General features: G+C 54.9%; 3 protein-coding genes and 1 non-coding gene across 6 annotated transcripts; 1 reads left to right on the plus strand and 3 right to left on the minus strand.

The window, feature by feature from the left end:
* Positions 1-425: 425 nt before the first annotated feature.
* Positions 426-5341, minus strand: NPFFR1 (neuropeptide FF receptor 1). Of its 3 annotated transcripts, XM_058841301.1 has the most exons (4): positions 4299-5341; positions 2409-2702; positions 1656-1755; positions 426-1325 (listed from the first exon to the last, which is right to left on the minus strand). In XM_058841301.1, the coding sequence occupies exons 1-4, from the start codon at positions 4330-4332 to the stop codon at positions 530-532; spliced, it is 1224 nt and encodes a 407-aa protein (XP_058697284.1). In that variant the 5' UTR covers positions 4333-5341; the 3' UTR covers positions 426-529. The 3 variants fall into 3 exon arrangements, with proteins under 3 accessions (XP_058697284.1, XP_058697282.1, XP_058697283.1); XM_058841299.1 differs by having other exon boundaries at positions 426-1755; XM_058841300.1 differs by lacking the exons at positions 2409-2702; positions 4299-5341 and adding an exon at positions 2088-2286 and having other exon boundaries at positions 426-1755.
* Positions 5342-5452: 111 nt separating this feature from the next.
* On the minus strand, positions 5453-12351 carry LRRC20 (leucine rich repeat containing 20). Its single transcript, XM_058841334.1, has 4 exons — positions 12167-12351; positions 11215-11364; positions 9578-9745; positions 5453-5989 (listed from the first exon to the last, which is right to left on the minus strand). Exons 1-4 carry the CDS (start codon positions 12246-12248, stop codon positions 5838-5840), a joined length of 552 nt encoding a protein of 183 aa, XP_058697317.1. The 5' UTR covers positions 12249-12351; the 3' UTR covers positions 5453-5837.
* Positions 12352-13051: 700 nt separating this feature from the next.
* TRNAE-UUC (transfer RNA glutamic acid (anticodon UUC)) lies at positions 13052-13123 on the minus strand. Its single transcript has one exon. It is a non-coding gene; the product is annotated as a tRNA-Glu (tRNA).
* Positions 13124-13191: 68 nt separating this feature from the next.
* Positions 13192-16600, plus strand: EIF4EBP2 (eukaryotic translation initiation factor 4E binding protein 2). The gene is made up of 3 exons (XM_058841335.1): positions 13192-13390; positions 14044-14220; positions 14303-16600. Exons 1-3 carry the CDS (start codon positions 13252-13254, stop codon positions 14332-14334), a joined length of 348 nt encoding a protein of 115 aa, XP_058697318.1. The 5' UTR covers positions 13192-13251; the 3' UTR covers positions 14335-16600.
* The last annotated feature ends 429 nt before the right edge of the window (positions 16601-17029 follow it).

Genomic DNA, 17029 nt, shown 5'->3' on the forward strand with positions numbered 1-17029 from the left:
ACAATAGCATGGGATGGCATGGTCCAGCCCAGCTTGGTCCAGCATGGCCACAGCAGCATGGGATGGCCTCAGCATCACCCATCCATGGAATAGCCATGGAAGGGTCCATTCCCTGTGGCCACCATAGCATGGGTAGCATGGACCAGCACAATCCATCTTGGTCCTGCCTGGCATGGCCATGGCAATGTGGTTTGACATGGCGTGGCATGGCTTGGCACGGCACAGCATGGTGCTCCGTGGCATGGCCAAGCATGCCACAGGACGGCCCGTTCTCCCTGGATTCCCTGGCCCCATGCCTGGACTGGGGCTGGGTAAGGGGGGTTCTGGCAGGGCCCAGGGGCCTGTGGTGCCAGGGGGCTCGGCTGGGGGCCCTCTGGATGGTGCCGTGCGGGAAGTGGAGGAGCCAAGCCATGCACAAGGCATCAGTAGGACACACCTTTATTTTGATGTCTCATGGCCACGACAGGGCAAATCCCCACTCCCCACCCTGCAAGCCCTTGGTCCAGAGTGGATTGGTGGCCATGGCTCCTTAGCTGTCCCATGCTGGGACACCAGTGCGGCGCGGGGCCAGCGGCCCTGACTCGGACACGGCCGGCGAGTCGCTGTTCCGCGCCTGGGTGAAGATGCGGTTGCGGGTGCCAAAGAGGGTCCCGCGGCCGTGGCTCCGGGGGGCGTAGGGCCTGCGCTGGCAGCGGAGCGAGCAGAGGGGGGCCCTGAAGACCTCCTGGAAGCCTCGCCGGAAGTTCTCATTGAAGTAGCCATAGATGATGGGGTTGGCGCTGCTGTTGAAGAAGGCCAACCAGTGGGCGAACGGGTAGACGTAGACGGCGAGCAGGCGGAGCTGGCCCTCGCTCAGCCGCCCGTAGTCTGTCAGCAGCATCAGTGTCCAGAGGGGCAGCCAGGAGATGGTGAAGAAGAGGGCAACAATGATGAGCATGTTGATGACCTTGGCCTTCCTCCGGGAGATCCTCCTCCCCTCCGGCTCCTCTCCGCCGTGGGCAGGTGCAACTGACTTGAAGAGCTTGAAGGCGATGCGGGCGTACATGATGACGATGAGGGCGAGGGGAGCCACGTAGATGTGGGAGAAGAGGACGATGGTGTAGATCCTCCTCATCTCTGTCTCGGGCCAGGCCTCCCAACAGGAATAGAGAGGGTAGGAGTTGTTGTAGGTGTCCACCATGAAGTGGTGCTCCTCCCTGGTGACAGTCAGGGTGACGGCAGCAGGGCACATGATGAGCAGGGCCAGCACCCAGATGATGGCGATGGTCAGCAGGGCTTTCCTCAGCGTCAGCTTCTGCCGGAAGGGGTGGACAATGCAGCGAAACCTGTGGGAGAACAGATGGTGGTGGCTTTGGACACCTGGTGGGGACATCACTGGGGAAGGAGGGCAGCCAGGACCCAGAGGTGGGAATGGAGGGGGAGGTGGGTTGCTCTTTACACGTGTCTTTTGGTGGCAGGGATAGGTTGGTGTTTTCAGTCCCAGGGGAAGGACACCTTGCTGGAATACCCCATGGACAGCTCTGTGGTCTTCCTGGAGAGCTGCGACAAGTTCCTGACATTCCCAGGAGTTTTCTCGCAATGGGAGCCGCACAGGGCACCTGGACCTGCTGGAGATTGCCTGGTCCCCACGTCCCCACGTTCCCATGCTGACGTACCTCTCCACAGCGATGGCGACCAGCGTGAAAACGGAGGCGGAGACGGACATGCCCTGCACCAGACCACTCATTTTGCACATGGTGTTGTCAAAGGGCCAACCTGTGAGGGGACACCATGGAGGCTGTAGGTGCCTCTGGCTCACCCAGCTCCCTTCAGGTGTCCCCACCCACTGTGTTGTTGCTGGGGGATGCTAAGTCGTGCTCCTAACAGGGGGCTTGTGTGGAGATAGCCTTTAGCAGCATGGATCCTTGAAGAAGAACCCCAAGATTGGTAAAAAAGACGCACATTACACTTAGAAACTCAAGGAACGCGGAGGCTGTCGTTTTTCCTACCGGCTTTGGGATCCTTAATCAGAAGGACTTACATCTTGTTTCGTGTCCCCAATATCAAGGCAATAAATAGATCACACCCCATAATCAATAAATACAAACCCTGCCCCATGGCCTGGCCGCTGCTGCAGCTGGCCCCTCCCAACTCCCTTATCTCTGGAAAGGTCAACAGGCAGATCTGAGCCAGCACGGGAGAAGGTGGATGCAGGAAGAGTAGGAGTTTTTTTCAGCGTTGCTTGGTGAAGAATGGCTGAACTTCAAACAAATATGCAAATGCAACATTAGGGTCAAACTTATTTTACCACAAATGGCCAAAACCTCACAAAAAAAAAAAACCAAAAAAGAAAGGATGTTTCCCACTCATGCATGGGGGGCACTTTCTCTCCGTTCCTCACGTCTCTCCCCTTCCTCTGCCCTGCTCACCTGTGATGAGGTTGTCCACCAGGGTGGTGGGCATGCAGAAGATGCCCACCAGCAGGTCACTGATGGCCAGGTTGAGGAGGAACATGTTGGTGACTGTGCGCATCTGGCGGTTCTTCACCACGACGAAGCACACCAGGACGTTGCCGATCACACACATGAGGAAGATGAAGGTGTAGGCCAGGATGAACATGAGGGCCACGGGGGAGGAATGCTGGTAGTACGCCAGGAAGGTGTAGTTCTCCCTCAGGAGGTGGCTGGCGCTGGAGTTGGGCCACCAGGTGCCATAGGAAGGGCCTGGGAAAGGCAAGGCAGGAAAATGAAGCCAGGAGAGAATAAAGCAATTATTCCCTTCATTTCTTAATGCCTCCAGAGGTGGGTTTTCATATTTATTCCAGTGCCCAGACTGGCTGGGACATGTCCTGCTGGACTTATCTTTGTGCCCCAACAAGTCTCCTCCTCCTTGGGTTACACAGCTCAAACTTCTGCAGCACCTTGGCTGAATTATTATTTTACACCGTTATGGTTTGATATCACTGATATAATGATTATTTGATATCATTATTGTTTGATATTGTTATTACTTGATATCATTATTATTTGCATCGTTCTTTTGGTGAGCAGCCCAGAAGATACCCTGATCTCTTTAGGGATGATGGAAGGAAGACAAATCCACATCCTGACACTCCAATGCTCTGGCCTTATGGGAGCTGTGTCCGGGCTGGCCTGGGAGCATCCCTGCCCCCGCTGCTTCTCCTTCTGCTTCCAAGCTTTACAATTCCATATTCCCCAAAATCTTGTTCTGCCCAGCAAAGCCGCAATAACCAAGGGAAAGGGGCTGGGGCAGAGGACACCCTCCCCTCCCATGTAAAGCGAGAGTTGTCATTCTGATCATTAGCGGGGAGCTTCTGATGGAGGCGCGGGGGTGGAATTTTGTCACTACGGATGGAACGGGGCTCCGCAGCTCCCACCCTCGGGCTTCCCCAGCCGCACGCAGGCAGGGATGCGGGAGGATGCCGGGCGTGGGCAGGAGCTGCCTGCAGCGGTGACGGGACTGACTCCGGGAGGATCCAGGCTGCAGTGGTGAGGCGAGGAAAGGCACATTTTAGCTTTAAGCGCCTGTAGGACAGCCCTGCAAAGCCGCTGTGTGATGGGCAGCTGGAGCATCCCCCCTATCCCCGTGCCTGGTGCTCAGCTCTCCAGCCGAGATGCTTTTCCCAGCCACAGGGACCACCGTCTTCCTCAGGATTCCGGCCCTATCCAGCCCCTAACTCCCCAGTCCTGGGTGCAGGATTTGGGCAAGACATTTCCAGTGGGGATTCAGAAAGGCGCTGGGGGTGGTTTGCAGCCCACACAGGAGAAGGAGCCTCTTGGAGGGGCAAGGGAGTAGCGGGATCGAGGGGGAAAGATTCTATCAGATACATGAACCAGCTTTGTAAACAGGAACAATAACAAAGACTGTGATGAGATTACCCAAAACCTGTGACATTAAGCCTAAAACTTCGCTGGACTTTATCTTTTGGGGCTGCAGTGCAGCATGAGCAGGAGGTTAGTGTCCTATGGATTTGGAGGTGGTTTTAAAAGCCAGGTGGAGGATGGGGAAAGGAAAATAAGGGGCTGTTGAGCACCTGGGTTGGGGATGAATGGATGGATGGATGGATGGATGGATGGATGGATGGATGGATGGATGGATGGAGGCGTCCTCAGTTCAGCACTGACATCTCGGACGTGGTGGCAGGGGGATGGGGGGGACCGGACAGGGGGCGATGGACCACCCACCTCCTTTCCTGGCTGTGGGAAACCACCGCAGGGAAAGGCTGGTCTGATGGAATAGGGGGATGAGGGGTGGATAGCTTTTCTGGGGGATAAAATCAATCAGCTCTTGGCACTCACCTCCTCCGGCCCGACCCGGCTCCGGGGGCTGCATCGCTGCCGTGCAGGAGCTACCGCCGGAGGCGATGGGCTGCCCGGGGAGAGGGCGCAGCTCGCCCCCCGTCCCTCCAGCCCGCTCCGGAGCTCCGGTGCCGCCGCTCCGGTTGCGGCTGCTCGCCGGCTGCAGCGGAGAAGGGGAGGGGGCGCGGGGGGAAGCAGCCTCCCATCGCCATGGATACCGGGGGACCCGCACGCAGCCCCCCGCCGATGAGGCAGCACGGGGGCGGGCAGCCCACGCGGGGCAAGGAGAGGGAAGGGAGAAGGTTCGGTCCCTAGGGAGAGTCCGGCTCTCTGTCCCCTCGCTGCCGCCGAGGTCCCCACACTGATGCTGGCAGCAGATGGCCGGTGTCCCCGGCAGCTCCACTGTCCATCCCGGCAGGAAAATATGCCAGGAGCCTCAAGACGAGTGGGGAGATCCCACATCCATGAATCCACACGCAGGGAAAAGCAACACGATGTTAGGGATGCTGGTCCTGGCTCCAGGCTGCTCCACTTAACCCCAGCTCCTCCAGCACGCCCAGCATCTCTTACCATAATCTTTTACCAAAGTTTGGCAAGCCTAGAAGTTAAATGTTTACAGCATTTACAATTCCTGGCAGTCCCCAGCCCGCACGGAGCATTGGGAAGTGTTTGCCCGTTAAATACCCGAAGGAACAAACAAGGGAGATGTTTAAACAAGGCGTTTTGAGATAACACCTGGGGTTTCTCCCAGGAGTTTTTGAGGGTTTTTTTGCAGGCAGCCAGCTGCTAAGGGACATGGATGTGCTTGGAAGTGGCCTCCCTGCCACCGAGAAGCCACTTTCTCCAGGATATTTCTTCCTGGGAAGGGAATCAGCACAGCTCAAGAACTACAGCACCCGAGAGGTGGATGCACACTTCTGGGGACACCCACGGGGTGAGCAGCCTGTGGGGACCCACTGGCATTGTGTGGCACTGGTTTCCACGGTGAAAAAACAGAAGGGAACAAAAATTCCTTGGAAAACAAGGATTTTTCCAGGGAAATACTGCTTGGGTCTGTGAGAATCCAGCTGGAGGCTGCAGTGAGCAGCTGTGAGAAGGGGCTTCTTTAAGGACAAGACTGGTAATTCGAATTTAATCAGATACAAACCCCCTGATGAAACAGGAAAGCATTTAATCAGGCACTTGGCACACCACCACGTCAGCAATTCCAGGGAGAACCCTTACAGCCGCAGGGATGCCCTCCACTATCTCAGCTGCTCCCCACCAGCGCCCAGCTGGGAGGGTGAACATCCAGATCTCCCCCCAGCTCCTCTTGCAGCTCCTCTGCATCCCCAAAAACACATAAGCAGGAGATTGCCTGGCTTGGGACTTGGCAGAGCCATCCCTTCACGGGGGAGCCCTGCTGCTTGCTTTTAATTTAGGAAAATCGAGGCACTCGCTCGGGTTTGGGACAGAAACAGGGGCATAGCAGGGACTGACCTAAGCCAAACCACTCTCGTGGGACCACTCTTGGGACAGCTCGGGCACCCTGGGATCCTGTCAGGCTTTAGGGATGGGCTCCTCTGGAGACAGCAGCAGGTCGAAGGGAACGAGGGGCTGGACCAGCAGCCGCACCTCGGGGCCGACGGGGTTCGCCCGCAGGTTGAGGCTCCGCAGCAACGCCATGGAGGCCAATTTATCCATGGGCACCTCTGGAAAGAGAGCACGGAGGTGAGAATCCATCCTGGAGGGGTGGAAGGGATGAAAGCTCCTCTTGATGATCTGCTTTGATCAAAGCAGGAAGGTGGTGAAATATTAATTTATCCATCTGCTCAGGCAAATGGTTATCGGTTGGACTCAATGGTCTTTGAGGTCTTTTCCAACCTAAATGATCCTGTGATTCTATGGAATGTGTCAGCGAGGTGCAGACACCAAGATATCCAATGTGGGCGCTGCCCTTCAGTTCTCCCAGTCCTGCTGGGACACTAAATTGGGATTCAAGGACTTATTCCCTGATTTTATCCCTGGTGTTGCAATGCCCAGGAGCCCTCTCCAAGCTGACAGGAGAGCACGTGGTCTTTGCCCTTGTTGGACAGGCTGCAAAATGGCTCTCAGCCATCAACAGGCACCCTTCTATTTTGCAATTTCCATGGATTTGGGTGCTGTCCTTTAGAAAACATTGCATTAACAAACTTTGCATTAAAAAAAAAAAGGGTGCAGCTCAGCTGGATGGTCCCAATGTGAATTCACTGAGAGCTGAGGGAGGAAACTGATATGAAAACCTAACCCATTAAGCTCATTAAAAGGTGATAGGTTTTGCTACAATTCACAATATTTTGGGCTTGCAAAGCCCACCTGTCTGATTTACCTAAACCAATTTCTTCTTAATTTGGACGCCGAAATCACAAGAGCCTTTTATATCCCAGCTCCTGTTTCTTCTGCCAGCACCTGGAGCAGAACTGCAGGGTTGTAATTGTGTCTGGTAGATGATTATGTGATTTTAAACCCATGAAACTTATTTTATGCTGGAAAAAGACTCAAACACTTCGATGCCTTTGTTTTTTCCCCTCTTTTGCCTCCAGAAGACAGTGCTATTTTCCATATACAAATTCCCTAGGAGTTCACATCTCATCAGGCAGAGCTTCACATGAATTTTTTTTAATAACTCTTCTTCATGGTGGATTTGTTCACTGCTATTCCCCTGTATCATTTTGCTCGGCTTTTGTTGTTTGTTTTTTTTTCCCTTGAAGCACAAAAGTAATATTTTTTTTTTTTCATAGATCTTCCTATTTAATCATCGTCTAGTGAAGTGGAGAATAAGAAGTTTAATCATCCTCTTAGGCAGCACGATAAAGTTAAAAGTGCTTTCACCCATTTTGCTTAAATTAGGGAGTTTAGTAAAGTGTTTTGGGGACCAAGACCTTCCCAGGTCAGCTCTGCACCTGATTTCCAGGTAAGGAGCAGTGACTCACCTCTGGCATGAAGGGACAGGCAGGGCACACAATGCAGCCTGTCAGGTTGTGCCCTGAGAGCCACAAATTCCTCTAAAAACAACCCAAAGCGTCACTTGCTGCCTTCCCCATGGATGAGGCACTTGCATTTGAGCCTGAATTATTCATGCTGGCTCCACCAGTCAAGCAAAAAACAGGGAGGGAAAAGGCTTTTACGTGATTAAAGCAGAATGTGACAATAAGTGGATGCTCTGGGTTGGAAGGGACCTTCATGCTCATCCCTGGATGGATGAGGAAGCAGAGACTCCTTCCACTCCTTCCACTGTTCCAGGTTGCTGTAAGCCCCTTCCAACCTGGCCTTGGACACTTGCAGGAACCCACAGCGTCTCTGTGTCAGTGTCTCATCACCCTCAAAGGGAAGAATTTCTTCCCAATATCCCATCTAACCCTACTTTGAGTTTGAAACCATCCCCCTTTATCCCATCTCCACATTCTCAGGAGGACAAAATTAACCACAGTTGCCCCCAGCAGTGACCTCCCCAGCCTTGGCAGCAGTCTCAACATCATCCCTATTAAACCATTAATCAAGGAATAAGGGAAAGAGAAGCTGAAGCTCCAGGCACCAAAACATCCCCATGGATTTGTGGAGCTTAAAATGCTGATTTGATATAACTCTAATTATCAGGGAAAGAGTTAAAAGCACTGACAGTAATATACACATAATTACAGGCCAGGGTGAAGAGCTTATTTAGATGAAAAGGGTGGCTTGTGGCACTAAATGTCTCCTTTCACAGAGCCCACAGCCTCCAGGCAGGCATTAATTAATCTCTTTTCACTCCTGTTTCCCTATGGAAAACATTACCTACCAACCACCTCCGGCTCAATATGTCAATGTATCTTAGGAGGTCACTCAGCCCTTTCAGCAGGAGCTTTTAAATCGTGTTTGCAGCCCTGGCAGGAGCCTCTCCAGCATCCCTGGGATGGCAGAGGAGGACAGGCAGAACCAACATAGGCACAGCACCACAAACCAGGGGATCTGCAACCTTACAAACAGAAGCTCAGGTGCAGGGGAGCCTGGGACCTGTTTGGGAAGGGTTGGTAGGAGTAATGTGATTTCCCAAATTTTTGTTTCCTTGTATAAAATGGGCTGAAACCCCCCTGGCTTTCCGGTTTCTACCTCTTCCCTTTCCAGAAACTGTGTAAAATAAGCTCACATCACCCATTTCTGCAGCCAGACAGTGTCATGTGCACCACTAGGACATATCCCTACAACATTTTGGTTTGAAATTGTTAAATTTTCCTCTGCTTTTGTTTTCCCCAACACCTGGAGAACACCTCCCAGCCGAGGGGAGCCTGGTGGGAGGTGAGCAAACCTGTCAGCCCAGTTCTCCTCCCAACCCAGCATCAATCCAGCTGGGTGCAACCCTGGATGCAGCCTTTCCTCCCTGTTTTTAGCAGGGAAAAAGGCACCAAAAAGCTTCGTTCCCTCCTTCCAGCATCCTGCTTGCACAAAACAAACAGGGAAAATGCTGTTTGGAGACCAGGTCGGATTGAAATCAGCCAATTAAACTCAAAAAGTGATGGAAGGAACTAAAAGTGAGACAGCTCTCTCCGGGAGGTGAGAGAGAAAAAGAGGGCGAGGAAAAAATGTGTCTTTCTCTGACTCCTGTGGAAGCAGTTTTTAATTCCAGTGTTTCTACGAGGCACAGCCGGGGAGCAGCTGATGTGAGGCTGTCAATAAACCTCGTGTTGCAGGGAGCAGCTTTCCCAGCAGCAGCTGAAGCCATCCCAGATAAAACAGCAAAATCGAGTGGATTCCGAAATTTGCCTCCCTGGGGGTCCGTGGGGGCTGTGGGATGCTCCAGCCCGGGCTCTTTGAAAGCTGCCTCCTAAATAAATCCTTTTTTATCTGTGTACAACAGCTGCCCCTTTTGCCCAGCTTTTGGAGACTCCAAAGCCTTCAGCTTTTTGCACATGAAAAGATTTTCCTGCAGCTGCAAGGCTGAGGGATGAGCGTCTCTTATAATTCCTTAAATTCAATTTTTAGGGGATTTTGTAGTGTTAAACAGCTCATGTTTGCTCTGGGAAATGTTCAGGTGGGCTCACATCCTTGCTTAGCCTGGCAGCAAGGAGAGGGGGGCTGGGCTCTGCAATCAGCTCTGTTTTTTTTTAACAAAATCTGGGGATTCTGGGTCAGCCCAGCTGGAAGTGCCAGACTTTTCCCTTGGAAGCGATGAAAACACCGGGAAGGCCAAATGGCTAAGCATGATTATTCTCTGATTATTCAGCATCACCCCAAGGGGTGAAGCTAAATCACCTTTCTTCCAGTGGGAAAAAGCTCCTCCTCACCTGCAATCTCGTTCTCTTCCAGGTCGATGGTCTCCAGGGCGGGGACGGTGGCCAGGGGCTCCGGGAAACGCCGGAATCTGTTTCGGGAGAGGTCAATGGCCCGGAGGTGCAGCAGGGAGGTGATTTCCTCAGGCAGGCGGTGCAGGTAATTCCCTGCCAGGTTGAGCTCTGGGAAGAAAGAAAAGAGGTTGTGAGATGAAGGGGAAAAGATGGGAAAAAAATAATTAATGCATGGCTTGATTTACAGCCATCAGTGGGATTCCAGCTCCAAAAATTGAGCTTTTTTTTTTTTTCTTTTTTCGCTATTTTGCGTGGTTGCCATTCTAGATTTGCCTGCTGGGAATACCACGTTTAGGAGTGATGCTTTTGTTGGCTTCCTCAGGCTTTCCTAATGAAATTGGGCAGCCTTTTGCAAGCAGGATCTGTAAAAAAATAAGGAATAGTTCCTCATCAAGTCAGTGAAATTTTCTCCCCAATGGACATTTGTCATGGCTTAATGCTAGCTCTCTATATTCATGTGCCTGAAGCCCTTCTGAGGAATAAACGGAATGGTGGATGAAAAGTCTTTAGATGTGAAAAATATCTATTTTTCACAGTTTGCCCGTCCGTGCTGCCTTCCTGCCCCAGAAATGAGCTCCTGTGGGGCCACACTTCTGGGGACGGAACCCAAATCCCGCTGTCCCAGCGCCCTTCTCCAGTGACACAGGGCTTTCTGCACTATAAATACCCACACAAGCAGCCCTGCCCCTGCTAATACCTGGTATTTATAGGTCCTGCCTTATTCAGGCTGTCCCCAGCCCTGGGGCATCTGTTCCTGCTGCGACCCAGCACATTTCATCACCGGAGTGATCGGTTCACTGGTGGAGCAAAGCCCTTGCTGGGGAACAAGGTCATTTTTTCCCCTTCAGGGCTTGTTGTGCTGTCTAGAAAATGAAAATTGATTTCCTTTGCTCGACGTGTTTCCTTTCCCCAGCCTAGGGGTGTTCTCGCAGATGATGCTCCGGCTCCAGAACAAGGGAAGCCTCCCCAGGCACACACCACAGTGGCATTTGTGGGGTACGATGGAGGAACAAAATTGATTTTTAGAAGCTGCCAGAGCATCCTCAGCGCCGTCCTCAGTGTTCAATACCGTGATGCTGGATGCTCTGGATGCTTGCATGGCCCTTTTTTAGCGGATTAGCCTCGGGCTGCATTCTCTGGGCTCCGCAGGGAGGTGTCCCTGTGGTGCCGACGATCGCTCCCATCTCTTGCGGTGATTAACTCTCGCCGATTCCTCATGATGAGGACTAATTAGTCAGCACAGCCTGGATTGCCCCGTCTCTGCCATGCCCCGTTGTTATCCCCAAGCTGCATTTCTTGTCCTCGTCCACCCTCAGCCCCATCCTTGGAGGGAGCTGGAGGGTGATGAGTGACCCCACAGCAGCCTGATATCAGTTTGGAAGGCTGGGTGAGCGCAGAAACAGCACTCTCGTCCTTCAGGGGGCAGAAGGTATACGGAAAAATGGATTTTTGGGGGTCTGAACTAACGCTCGCAATGAGGTGTGAGCTCAGAGGAGACTCTTGGGTGCTTTGCCCCCTCTGCAGCAGCCTGGGGGCTCCTGGAGTGTCCCAGAGGATTGGAAGTGGCTGTCCCTTACCTGTCAGCTGGCTGAAGGTGGTGACGAACCGGCCGGTGATGGACTTGAGCTCGTTGTTGGCCAGGGAGATGCGATGGATCCCCTCGGTGACGCTCCTCATGGCTTTGTAGATTCCAACAGGGAAGGTCATCAGTTTGCAGTTGGCCAGATCTGCGCACAGAGAGACCCAGGCAAGGGTCTGATAACTTCTGTATCCTGCTCCCCTTGTCCCTAATTCCCTGAGCAGCGCAGGGATGCTTATTCCTCTGACTGGGATGGAGCAGGGGTTTCCCTGGGCATGCTCCCGGCTGGATTTCTCACGGTCATGGCTGGCTGTCCCATGGCGAGAGGTGGGGAAGGGAAAAAGATTTGATTGTGCTTCTCACCTCCTTGTCTTGTTTTGTCCTGAGTTGTTTCTGTTTCCCCTCCCAGGAGATGCTGGGGATGGAAACCCAGTATCCCAGCCCCAGGATGGGCTCTGTTTGCCCCCTCCTCAAAGGCACTGCGGGGGCTGATGGAGGAAGCTCCATCCTCCCACCTTTCTCTCAGGAGGATGTGGAGAGCCCGAGCCACGAAGCTCCAGCTCCCGGCATAAGCTGCTTTATATCCCAGGGCCGGGAATCCGGTGGGAATAAAAACGAGTGGCTTTCATCTCTCTCCTTTGATGAACTCTTGGGTATTAGCTGTAAATGGGGAAATTGCAGGAAAACACAGATCTGACAAGGCAACACAGGGGAAAACCTGCTCCTGCCACAGCTCGCAAGGAGGGACACATCCCATGGGATATTGTGAACCTGCTCTGGCTTTGCGGGATGAGGACCCTTTGGGGGAGCCTTTCTCTTCTCCAGAGCTGCGGGGAGGGAACGCCAACAGCTTTTTTTAGACTGTGGCAGTGAAAAATAGAGCCCTGCTCCGGGATACCCGATCCTTGTCCGGGCCCCGAGCGGGAGCCGGGACGGAGCGCCGGGCTTACCCAGGGAATCCGCTTTGTTCTCCACCGTGTCGTTCACCTTCCTGGCCACCCGGGCGACCGCCTCGCCCATCCTCTTGTGCATGCGGGCGGCCGGTCCCGCCGGGAATGCGCTTCGGACCGGGGGATCCAGGGCTGGAGGGAGAAACCAGCCACTCTGCTCTCTGGGAGAGGGATACTAAAAATAACCGGCGGGATCAGTGTTCCCAGGGGAGGGAGGGAGGCTGTGCTGGGGCTGGCATGGCCCTCAGGGGTGAGATTCCCAGCTTTTCAGGATGGTGCTTTTGGGGGATGTAGATGTAGATTGCTGGTTTGGGATACGGGGGTGTATCCCCTTTCCTGTTACCAGGTATGGGGATTACTCTCCTTTCTGGGTTTGGGAAATGGGGATGCATCCCTTTTCCTGGTCTATTTGCATGCATCCCCATTCCTGCTGTTGGATATGTTGTTTTTCCTGGTTTGGGATATGGGGATGAATCCTATTCCCTGGTCTGGGATATGGGCACGTGTGTCTTTTCCTTGTGTGGGATATGGGGATGCATGCCCTTTCCTGGCTTGGCATAAGGGGATGCAGCCCGTTTCCTTATTTGGGATATAGGGATCCACGCCCTTTTCCTGGTTTGCGATATGGAGACGAATGCTATTCCCTGGTATGGGATATGGGGATTATTGACCCCTTTCCCGGTTTGGGATATGTAGATGCATTCCATTTCCCAGTGACTTCTTTCAGCCCTGTCTAGCCAAAACATTTTGGCAGAAGGAATCCTGGACAGGACGGAACGGCAGGACACCACCACCACCACCACCCCCATTCCTTCCTTCTCCCCCTCAAAAAAAACAACAAAACAATAAAAACCAACCAACCAAAAAGAGCAAGAAAAATCAGTCTTCCCACGCCGGGAGTCGAACCCGGGCCGCCTGGGTGAAAACCAGGAATCCTAACCGCTAGACCACGTGGGAGGCGCGGGCAGGGCGGCGCGGTGCCGCGCCTGCCCCCTGGCGGCGGGGCCGGGCCGGGGCGGGGCCGGGGCGGGGCCGCTCCGCCCGCGCCGCTCGGCGGGGACAAAGCGCGGCGCCGAGCGGGGGCCATGTCGTCCGCAGGCGGCCGCCAGCCCAGCCAGAGCCGGGCCATCCCCACCCGCACCGTCACCCTCAGCGACGCCGCGCAGCTCCCCGCCGACTACTGCACCACCCCCGGCGGGACGCTCTTCTCCACCACGCCGGGAGGTAAAAGCGCCGCGCCCGCCGGGGCCTCCGGAGGAGCGCGCCCGGGCCAGCCCGCCACCCCGAACGCCGCGTGTCGCGGGCGTAGCGTGCCTACGGAGGCTGTGTCCCCTCTGTATGGCGCTGATCTGGCCCGTTCTCCTCGCCGCACACGCGTGGAGATGGGGTTTATTATTTTTCCGGGGGCGCGGAGGGTCCCGGCGGGGCGGCAGCTGGATCCCCGGACGGGTTGGCAGGAAGCTCCCGGTGGGACGCGGGCACCGGGGGCTCGGTGCCTCGGCCCTACCCCGCCCCGGCTCCGCGGGGTCGTGACACGCCTCGTCCCTGTGCAGGGGACAGGGACACGTGGTATTTGGGGGTGCCGCTTCCATCGGCATCCCCGGGACGCGTTCCCAGCCCTGCCGTGAGTTTGCCAGGTCTCTGTGCCGGGGCAGCCGGGACCCAGCTGCCGCCGGGGTGTTTGGCCAGCGCCGAATTATCGCCTGTCGCGCCCAGATAAGAGCGGGCAGAGCGGCGGCACAGCGCACCCCCCAGCCCTCCCCGCCGGTCTTTGGCGGAGAACCTTGGCCCGGGCGCCCGTCCCGCTGGGAAACTCCTTCGGCAAACAAGCGCTGCCGAACCGGATTCCCCCACTCTCCTCCCGTCCTCCCCCCCAGGCACCCGGATCATCTACGACCGCAAGTTCCTGCTGGACCGCCGCAACTCCCCCATGGCCAAGACCCCGCCTTGTCACCTCCCCAATATTCCCGGCGTCACCAGCCCCAGCGAGGCCGGCGAGGAGCCCAAAGCGGACGCCAACAGCTTGAACCACCAGGAGGGCAAACCATCCATGGGTAAGGGACCCCTGGGGCGGGACAGGAGGGGTTTGGGGTGGAGGATGACGCCCCTAACGCTGCTCTCCTTGCCTCTCGCCAGGGGACGATGCTCAGTTCGAGATGGATATCTGAGCAGGAACCACGGAGAGGCAGCGACTCCCCAGACCTGTGCACCCCCCATTCGGCTTAGCAGGATCCGTCCCGGCGAGGCGGAGGTGGCACTGGTCCCCACCGGCGTCCCCTCCCCGCCCTCCTCCTCCTCCCCCTCTTTTCTGGGGGGAGTGCAGCTCTGTCTTCTCTCCCTCTGCGGGTGACTGGTCCCAGCATGTGCCGGACGGAGCATCCCTTCTGGATCCGGCCCTATTCCTCCTCTTCCACCTGGCTAACAGCCTGATCCCCACCAGGCTTCTTTTTAAAACATCCCGTTGCCTCTTCTGCTGTTTCGTGCCCCTCCACCCCCCACCCCCAAAATTCCCCTCTTGTTACCCAGACCTCCCATTGCCAGCAGCTTGGTGTGTTCTGGAGCTGTGTCACCCGCTTTGCCCCCTTCTCCTGGAAAATTTGGGCAGCCCTGCCAGGAGGAGGGGGAAACATCACTCCTAAAATCATGCAGCTGCTTGCACCCTGGGGAGGGTATATTTTGAGTTTCCTTGGGATGTGTTGGCATTCAGCAAAGGACAGCATTGGGAGCCCGTTCCCTTCGGTGCTCCAAGGGTCCCATATAGTCCCTGATGGAATCAGCCAGCGTGTCCACATCTCTCCTACCTGGATTTCTTCCATCTTGGCCCTCCAGCCAGGGGCTGTGTCCCCCACCCACCAGCCAGGACTCACAGCAATGTAGCCATATATTATAAGAGCCCCCTTGCTTTTATATTTGGTACTAAAAAGGGGCACTTTACCCCCAATGACTTTTTCTGGGCTGGGGCCGAGTGCCTCTGGGAAAGTGCTTTGTAGTGCTCGGGTTTTTGGTATTTTTTTTTTACCCCCCCAGCCGTTTAAAATGTGAATCCTACAGGGGGGAGATCCCTCTGGCACCGTTGGATGTCTCAGGAATCACTGGGTGTCCCTGGGGGCTGTGGGGGCTCGCCAGACACCGCAGGGATGGGGTGCTCTCCTCGCAGGGTGCTGCCATCGATGCCATCCTCTGCTCAGCTTTCAGGATGGGATTTCTCCCAGCCGGATCATGCTGTGTCGTGGATAAAGCATTTCCACGTTAACCTCCCCTTTGCCAGCCTGCCATGGCGTGGCCACCACGGGATTTATTTTCCCTCCCTCTCTCCGTGCGACTCCTGACGAGCGGCGCTGGGCAAGGCTGCGCGCAGTGTCAGGCTGTGCCCCCCCAATCCCACCAGCCCCCCGGTTCTGATTTTTTTTTTACTGCCTGTTGGGAGCCATCACCAGCTCCACAACCTTCTCAAGTGCCATTTTATCAGCCCCCACCTGAGTGCCTGCTCCATCCATCCTCCCTCCCTCGCCGGGGTCGCCCCCCACCTCGGTTCCCAGCCCCGGGGGACCCGTGCTGGGGAAGGGGGGACATCCCACAGGCTTTGTGCACTTTCCATCCCGTAATTTATTTCTCTAGGTGTGTTCGGCACAGGGCGGCGCTGGTGGCGAGCTCCCATCTTCCAGCTGCTTTTCTCACAAGGAGGGGGGGGGGGGCTGCCCCTCGTTTTTTGGGGGTGGGGGAGGAAGAAGCAAAAGCACAACCCCAGGGAATGGGTTGTCTTTCCCATCCTTTCCCTCACGTGGGAGGTGAGGTGAACGCGGTAGCCCGGCCGCCGTAGGCGCACGAGTGAGTGAGTGCGAGTAGCAATATGTATATGCGTGTGGGTGGGTGGTGATAAGACACACACAAATATATATATTATATATAAATAGATATATTTTCCTTGAAGCCAAGATCCTAGGAGGTCGGTTAGGCCCTCGGATCGAGGGAGGGGCAAGGGGCGAGGACATCCTTGGCGGAGCGGGGACGGCCACCGTGGATGCAGGGACCTGGCGCCCTCAGCACAGCTGCTTGTTTTGGGAAACCTGCTCTGCTAGCCAAAAATAATTACTCCATATCCAAGGACAACGTGACTTAATGGACAGGAGCTGGAGGGAAACCTTTTTGTTGTCATTGTTTATTTTTTTTCTCCAAATGCCCCCTTTCCCAACCTCCTTGTGTCTCCGTTCCCCATCCCAGCAACTTTCTCCCGGTTCTCTTTTGTAAGCGGGCTTGGGGCTGAGCAGGGAGGGAGTGCCTGGCCTCGCCGGGGTGTTCCTCTGCTAGTCAGGGGATCCATTTGGGATTTCTGTCGTTTTTTACCGTCTCTTCAAGCAGGTGTTTGGGAGAAGAAAAGCTCTCGCCAGTGGTTGCTGTTACAGTGAGATCAATAAAGATTTTGGTTCTTCTAAATCAAGGTGATTTGGACTGTGATTCAGGGGGTGGGGAGGATTTTCCCTTCCCTTTGGAGCAAACTCCCCTCATGGGAGTCATGCCCAGAGGGCAGGGAAGGGTCAAACCCGGAACCAGCAGCTGAGAGTTAAATCGCAAAATGTCACATGCAGAGAGGCCTGATTTTCCCACAGGTCTCCCACGTGCAAAACTGCCCCAAACCGATCATTTGTCCTGTCTCTCGTCCCTGGAAGTCTTCAAGGCCAGGTTGGATGGGACTTGGAGCAGCCTGGTCTAGTGGATGGTGTCCACCACCCTTGGCCTTGAACCCTTCAGGGACAGGACACCATTAATAGATGTTAATACATTACACTGTAATGTATTTTTAAAAAATTTTAAACCAGGTCAGTCCCTTTTATACCATCCACTGTAATTGGGGAGGGGTCTGAG

The sequence above is a fragment of the Poecile atricapillus genome, chromosome 6 (genome assembly GCF_030490865.1).
Source record: "Poecile atricapillus isolate bPoeAtr1 chromosome 6, bPoeAtr1.hap1, whole genome shotgun sequence".
NCBI lineage: Eukaryota > Metazoa > Chordata > Aves > Passeriformes > Paridae > Poecile > Poecile atricapillus.

Bases quoted from the DNA above. Each gene is read 5' to 3' on its own strand.
- NPFFR1 (XM_058841299.1), bottom strand. From the start codon at position 4,332: ATGCAGCCCCCGGAGCCGGGTCGGGCCGGAGGAG. The intron at 2,703-4,298 runs GTGAGTGCCAAG...TGCCTTTCCCAG, and splicing joins GCCGGGTCGGGCCGGAGGAG to GCCCTTCCTATGGCACCTGG. The intron at 1,756-2,408 runs GTGAGCAGGGCA...GTCCCCTCACAG, and splicing joins GGTGGACAACCTCATCACAG to GTTGGCCCTTTGACAACACC.
- LRRC20 (XM_058841334.1), bottom strand. From the start codon at position 12,248: ATGCACAAGAGGATGGGCGAGGCGGTCGCCCGGGTGGCCAGGAAGGTG. The intron at 11,365-12,166 runs GTAAGCCCGGCG...CTCTGTGCGCAG, and splicing joins GAACAAAGCGGATTCCCTGG to ATCTGGCCAACTGCAAACTG. The intron at 5,990-9,577 runs GTGAGGAGGAGC...CTCTCTTTCCAG, and splicing joins GGAAGAGAACGAGATTGCAG to AGGTGCCCATGGATAAATTG.
- EIF4EBP2 (XM_058841335.1), top strand. From the start codon at position 13,252: ATGTCGTCCGCAGGCGGCCGCCAGCCCAGCCAGAGCCGGGCCATCCCC. The intron at 13,391-14,043 runs GTAAAAGCGCCG...CCTCCCCCCCAG, and splicing joins CTTCTCCACCACGCCGGGAG to GCACCCGGATCATCTACGAC. The intron at 14,221-14,302 runs GTAAGGGACCCC...GCCTCTCGCCAG, and splicing joins GGAGGGCAAACCATCCATGG to GGGACGATGCTCAGTTCGAG.